The 7,517-nt window shown below is 41.5% G+C and overlaps 1 protein-coding gene across 2 annotated transcripts in view; it reads left to right on the top strand.

Moving 5' to 3' along the window:
- Positions 1 to 7,517, top strand: part of INO80 (INO80 complex subunit) — a 148,807-nt gene that overhangs the window by 101,098 nt on the left and 40,192 nt on the right. For both annotated transcript variants that reach the window (XM_023514274.1, XM_003791734.3), the window contains one exon: positions 2,452 to 2,546. In XM_023514274.1, coding sequence (XP_023370042.1) covers positions 2,452 to 2,546 — 95 coding nt within the window. The remainder of the gene's footprint in view (positions 1 to 2,451; positions 2,547 to 7,517) is intronic.

Genomic DNA, 7,517 nt, shown 5'->3' with positions numbered 1-7,517 from the left:
AAAAAAAAAAAAGAAAGAAAGAAAGAAAGAATTTATACTTTGTATTTGCATTTTAAGAATGTAGAATTGAATAGTATCCTGAAACATTAGTTTTTTTAAGAACATGTGAAAATTAAACCAAGAATGGTAATGGGCACAGTTTTTAAAGTTTAACAGAAGAAATTAAGGATTTCTTTTCATGTGAACATTTGATTATATTAATTGTCTTCTAAACAGCGTGGAATTTTAGACATCTAGAATAGGTTTGGATGGCTAGAATAAGTTTGGATGGCGGTGCCTGTGTGTGGCACAGTGGGTAGGACACTAGCCCCATATACTGAGGATGGTAGCTTCAAACCCGGTCCTGGCCAAACTACAACAAAAAATAGCTGGGCATTGTGGTAGGCACCCATAGTCCCAGCTACTCAAGAGGCTGAGGCAAGAGAATCACCTAAACCCAGGAGTTGGAGGTTGCTGTGAGCTGTGATGCCACAGCACTCTACCGAAGTGAAACCCTGTCTCAAAAAAAAAAAAATTCGACTATGTTTGGAATAGTTAAGATTTGTGAATGAAAGAGATATTGAATTGATTTTTCAACCCATTCTTTATCTTTTTAGTTTTTTTTTCCCCCAATAACGTGAGGATGTATGTAGACATTGCTCTTTTCAGTTTTGGACTGATATTTCCATATCCATTTACTTACTGTTCTGAAGATATTTACTGAAATAAAATTTTAACTTATCTAAAACCTTATGAAATCCCACTACTCCCCTGGGTGGTCTGGCTAAGGCTTTAGGTAGAATAAAGGAAATATTCATTTCTATTTTCTGAGTAACAGGCTGTCTGTAATTAGGTCTGGTTTGATTATAGTCTAGGAATAATATCCCTGGTAATGTGCTAACCTTGATATGTAAACATGTAAACAGAAAGATTTATAAGAAGATTCATCAATATTTTTATGAGTCTAGAAATTCTGGTTTAGAGGGCATAAAGGGGGCCTGATGTGGTGGCTTACTACTGTAATCCTTGCACTCTGGGAGGTTGAGGTAGGAGGAGTCCTTGAGCTCAAGAGTTCTCCACCAGCCTCAGCAAGAGCACCACCTCAGTTCTACTAAAAACAGATAAATGAGCTGAATGTTGTGGCAGGCACCTGTAATCCCAGGTGCTCGGATGGCTGAGGCAGGAAGATGACTTGAGCCCAGGAACTTGAGATTACTGTGAGCTAATTGGTGACAGCACTCTATGGAGAGCAACAAAGTGAGACTGTCTCAAAAAATAAATAAATAAAAGTTGTAATTCCTCTTATGCATGATGTCAAGAACATTCTCTGTAGGTATATACTCAGATGATCAAAAATTATTTTACAACAAAGACATTTGCCCCAGAATGTTTATTGCAGCCCAATTCATTATGGCCAAGACATGGAAACAGCCCAGGTGCCCATCAACCCATGAATAGGTTAACAAATTGTGGTAAATGTATGCCATGGAATACTATGCAGCCATAAAAAGAAGGAGACTACATCTTTTATGTTTACCTGGATGGAGCTAGAACATATTCTTCTTAGTAAAGTATCTCAAGAATGGGGGAAAAAGTATGCAATGTACTCAATACTACTATGAAGTCAATATATAACCACCTACACACTCATACGAATGGCAAAACATAACTATAGTCCAGAAAGTAGAAGGAAAGAGGAAAGAGAGGGGAGGGGAAGAGGGAGGGTATTTGGGGGGACCGCACCTAATGTGCATGATATAATGGTACATTTCAAAACTATTAAGAAATGAGCATAATTGTGATGGATGTGTTAGTTTGTTCAATGTAAGCATTTCACATTGTATATTGAAGCAATGCCCTGAACTCCATAAATGCATCAATGTATAAAGTTATGATTTAATAAGGAACAATTAAAAAGAAGAAGAAAAACATTCTCTGCCAAAACTACCTTGTCTTCTGTTTCACTCTGATGCTTGTGTTTGCTTAAAAGTGATGCATATTCTGATGGGAGAAGGAAGCTTAAACTGTAAATTGAAGGACTTTGGTCAGCAAGGACTTCCTAAGGAAATATACATTACATTAGGATTAATATTACTCAATAAAAGAAAACTGGATACATTCATAGGTGTGAAAAATACCTGGTTGATGATTGAAAACCTATTTTAGTTTAGAGATATTCTTTTTTCTTTTTTTTCTTGAAACCTTCAGAAATGTACTGGCATAAGATTAGGTTCTAAATTGAGAATGAGGGTGATTATAATCTTCGGGTTGCCCTGGATTTTCAGACACTGGCTGAAAACTCATTTACAAATTAAGTTCCTGTGCTTTGGGGGTTGCTTTCTTCCCATTCTACATACTAATATAATGATTTACACCTAGTGTGGATGAGGTAGAAGGTGGTTAGATGTTTGTGAGAGTTAGAATACAGTACTTTACATTAGATTTATTGTATTCTTTTTCCTTGATCGGCAGGAATATATGGTTTACAGGAAGCACACCTACATGAGGCTTGATGGCTCATCCAAGATCTCAGAGAGGCGGGACATGGTTGCTGATTTTCAGAACAGGTAATATTAATGGAAATTATAAAAATTCTGGCTTGGCGCCTATGGCTCAAGTGGCTAACGCGCCGGCCACATAAACCTAAGGTGGCAGGTTCGAATCTCCAGCCTGGGCCCGCCAAACAACAATGATGGCTGCAACCAAAAAATGGCCAGGCGTTGTGGCGGGCGCCTGTAGTCCCAGCTACTTGGGAGGCTGAGGCAGGAGACTCGCTTGACCCCAGGAGTTGGAGGTTGCTGTGAGTGTGATGCCATGGCACTCTACCCAGGGGGATAGCTTGAGGCTCCATCTCAAAAAAAAAGAAATTATAAAAATTCTTATTTTGATACTTCTCTAGTATCAGAAATGGTGAATTTAAAAGAAATGCCAAGACATTTCAGGTTGTTAAACAATTATAATTCCTACCATTTTAAGAGGTTACTAATTCTACTTCTAAGTGATTTAGATCTATGTGTCAGAGGGAGAGAGAGAGAGTGAGTTCTGAGTATGAGACATGATCCTCCTCTGTATGTAATATATATGTTGAAAAAAGTCCTTAAAACTGTATTCCTAATTGTTAACAATAGCCCTTTATGGGATGTTGATTTTTACTTTATTTCTGTGTTTCATTTGTGTAAGTTTAAGGAAATACACCTGTCTTTTTCTTGCCCTCTTTCCAGCATGGAAGCAGTACAGTGTAGCATGACAATTTGCAGTTGTGCTGATCCTTGTTCAGTTGGCAGCTCTCAACCAACAGTACCTCTCCTGCTAACGATCCTGTGAAACTTCTTTTCTTTTCTTTTCTTTTTTTTGAGACAGAGTCTCACTTTGTCATAGCTCACAGCAACCCCAAACTCTTGGGCTGAAGTGATTGTCTTGCCTCAGCCTCCCGGGTAGCTGGGACTACAGGCACCCAACACGACACCTGGCTAGTTTGAGAGACAAGGTCTTGCTGTAGCTCAAGCTGGTCTCAAAACTGTGAGCTCAGGGTAGTCCATCCACCTCAGCCTTCCAGAGTGCAAAGATTACAGGCATGAGCCACCATGCCCAGCTTTCTATGAAATTTCTAATACGATCTACTGCTTGCTGATGGTTTATAGAGTCATAATTATCCTGAGTGCAGGTTCTCTTTCTAGTAACCAGAGTCTTGTTATTCCTTTCACCCAAGGAGAAAGCCAACCTCCACTTTTTTTTTTTTGGAGACAGAGTCTCACTATGTTATACTCCATAGAGTGCTATGGCATCACAGCTCATAGCAACCTCAAACTCTTGGGCTTAAGTGATTCTCTTGCCTCAGCCTCCCGATTAGCTGGGACTATAGGCACCCACCACAGAGCCCGGCTATTTTTTGGTTGCAGTTGTCATTATTGTTTAGCAGGCCCGGGCCGGACTCGAACCTACCAGCTTTAGTGTATATGGCTGGTGCCCTAACCACTGACCTGTGGGAGCTGAGCATCCAGCCTCCACTATGAGCAGATCTACTGCACTCCATCCTTCATTTTCTTCTGTAGACTTGGAAAATTGGGGAATCATGTTTGTAGATCAGAACAATTTTGACTTTCTGACCTTTAATTTTTTGACCTATTAAATTATTTTTTTATTTTGGGGACAGAGTCTCACTTTGTCACCCTTGGCAGAGTACCGTGGCTTCTTAGCTCACAGCAACCTCAAATTCTTGGGTTCAAGTGATCCTCTTGCCTCAGTCTCCCAAGTAGCTGGCCACAATGCCTGGCTATTTGTTGTTGTTGTTGTAGTTGTCGTTGTTTAGCAGCTATGGGCGCTGAACTGGCCTATTAATATTTCATTTTTGAGTTCTTGGGGAGAAAATTAGCGTATGGCCTTCTGTATTTAGATTGCAATTTTTAATTTATTTAAGGCGTTTTCTTGAGCCAGAGTCTCTCTTTGTCACTCTTGGTAGAATGCTGTGGTGTCATACTTCACAGCAACCTCAAACTCTTTAGCTTACAAGATCCTCTTGCCTCAGCCTCCCAAATAGCTGGGACTACTGAGGACTGCCACAACCTCAGGCTATTTTTAGAGACAGGATCTTGTTCTTGTTAGGCTGGTCTTGAATCCTGAGCTCAAGCAATCAACCTGAGGTGGCCTCCCAGAGTGCTGGGATTACAGGTGTGAGCCACCTCGCCCAGCCCAGCATCCAAAAAAGAATGCCCTGGACCAGGGCATGGCTCAAGCCTATAATCCTAGCACTCTGGGTTAAACTCATGGTTTAATTCAGATGTAAAGGCTCTGCGCCTGTGGCTCAAGTGGCTGAGGTGCCAGCCACATACTCCTAAGGTGGCAGGTTCGAATCCAGCCCGGGCCTGCCAAACAACAATGACAGCTGCAAACAAAAAATAGCTGGGCATTGTCATGGGTGCCTGTAGTCCCAGCTACTTGGGAGGTGGAGGCAAGAAACTGGCTTGAGCCCAGGAGTTGGAGGTTGCTGTAAACTGTGATGCCACAGCACTCTACCCAGGAGGACAGCTTGAGGCTCAAAAAAAAAAAAAAAAATCAGATGTAAAATAATTTAGGACAAGACATGTTCATAATCCAAGAAAAAATGCCCTGGACCAGGGCAGTGGCTCAAGCCTGTAATCCTAGCACTCTGGAAGGCCTATTGATTGCTTGACCCCATCTGTAAAAATAGCTGGGCGTAGTGGCAGATGTCTATAGTCCCAGCTATTTTGGAGGCTAAGACAAGAGGATCACTTGAGACCAGGAGTTTGAGGTTGCTGTGAGCTCTGACACCACGGCACTCTGCCCACAGCAACATAATGAAATTCTAGCTAAAAAAAAAAAAAGAAAGAATGCCCTCCAACAATTTCTGCTATCCTTTAAAAGATTTAAAAGATTTAAAAGACTATGCAGCATGGGTAAGGAGATAAAGTAGCATCTTTGTAGCTGACTACCTCCCTACTGTGGCCTACTCCTTAAGTTGACCTATCTTTTTTTTTTCTTTGACACAGACTCACTTTGTTGCCCAGGCTATAGTGAGATGTCAACCTAGCTCACGGCAACCTCAGACTCCTGGATTCAAGTGATTCTCCTGCCTCAGCCTCCTGAGTAGCTGGGACTTAGGGTCCTATAACAACTCCCAGCTAGTTTTTCTGTCTTTAGTAAAGACAGAGCCTCGCTCTTGCTCAGTATGGTCTTAATCTCCTGGGCTCAAGCAGTCCTCCTGCCTTGGCCTCCTAGAGTGCTAGAATTATAGACATTGGCCCTAACCGCTGAGCTGTGGGCACAAAGCCTAAAGTCTTTTTCTGATTTTTTGCCTACATTATAAGCTAAATGCTTAGAGTTGGGATTATGGCTAAGAAATAATCCACTTACTTCTCACGTACATAATCTGAACTGTGCCTATGCTGACCAGAAACTTGACAAGCTAACCTCTCTTGGTGGGAGGTAAACAGTATAGTCCAACTTAATAAATTTGAGTGGCTGCAATAGCCCAATATAGAGAAAAGGACAGATGTTTTTGAAAACAAAAAAGTATTCCTTGCCAAGTATTTTCATATTATTAATGAAAGACATCAAAAGAAAAAAATTATAGTTTCAACTAGAAAGCCCTTTAGCTCAAAGGTCAGCCAGAGTAAACAAAAACTCCTATAAAAAGCCATTTACATTCCCTTCATACAAGATTTATTTATGAGGGATCCTTCCAGGAAAAAGTCTGACTGAGACTTAAAATTGTTCAGCCAGGATGTCCTGACTGGGCAACATTCAGAACATGTGACTAGTGCGTGATCCTAGAAACCATTCACAAGGTCTTTGCTCTGTGGTGCCTTGACCTTTGCTTCCCTTCCTCCTACCCTATGACCTTTGCCAAATGGATCCCCACTCCATTATCTGACCACTCAGGGAAACTCTTTGGAAAACGTGAGAAAAAATGACTACAGCATAGATTTTTTTCCTGATGAGAGTATTATAGAGCTCCAGTGTCATCTTTCATTGTGGTGCTTTTTCGGTCATTCAACGAGCTTTTATAGCAATTGGTAATGTGTCTAGCAATATTTGGGTATTGTGGTGCAAAGAGGCCTCAGTGGGTCATTAAAGAAGAGTGAGAGTGAGACCTATACCTGTGTTTGCTCTGTGGTTTCATAGGCTATTCTATGGCCTACCCAGAACCTGGTCTCTTAAGGCCTGTTCCAACAGAGACTCTAGGTTCATTATCAACCCCCTAGAAGGCACCCAAACCACCAAGTAGCATCTGGTATTGTGTTTCATCTGTTTAGTAAGAGTCCCTAAAACATTAATTCATATTATCAATACTAAATTTTTTTTTTAAGAGACGGGATCTTGCCTGTTGCCAGGCTGGATACAATAGCCTGATCATAGCTCACTGTAACCTTGAACTCTAGGGCTCAAGCAATCCTCCTGTCTCAGCCTTCCAAGTAGCTGGGACTACAGGCACATACCACCATGCACAACTAATTTTTATTTATTTTTTTTTTGGTAGAGATAGAAATCTCACTAAATTGCCCAAGGTTATCTCAAATTCCTAGGCTTAAGTGATTCTCCCACTTTGGTCTCCCACAGTGCTGGAATGAGAGGCATAAGACACTATCCCTAACCCAAAACCCTTTAGCTTTTTGGTTTGTACTTTATGACTTAATCATAACAGATGACATCTTGTAAATAAAATCAGTAAAATCATCGGGGCCAGGTGCAGTGGCTCATGCCTCTAATAATACCTAGAATTCTGAGAGGCCGAGGCAGGAGTATCACTTGAGCTCAAGAGTTTGAGACCAGCCTGAGCAAGAGCCAGACACCGTCTCTACTAAAAATGGAAAAAATTAGCTGAACATGATGCCCTGCTAAAATTCCTTGATAGGGTGGCGCCTGTGGCTCAGTGGGTAGGGCACCAGCCCCGTATACCGAGGGTGGAAGGTTCAAACCCGGCCCCAGCCAAACTACAGCAAAAAATAGCTGGGCATTGTAGTGGGCACCTGTAGTCCCAGCTACTCGGGAGGCTGAGGCAAGAGAATCACCTAAGCCCA

Source organism: Otolemur garnettii, unplaced genomic scaffold (assembly GCF_000181295.1).
Source record: "Otolemur garnettii isolate 467f Iridium unplaced genomic scaffold, OtoGar3 scaffold00050, whole genome shotgun sequence".
NCBI lineage: Eukaryota > Metazoa > Chordata > Mammalia > Primates > Galagidae > Otolemur > Otolemur garnettii.
Note: the sequence above shows the minus strand (reverse complement) of the source record. Positions and strands in the feature narration are given on the sequence as shown.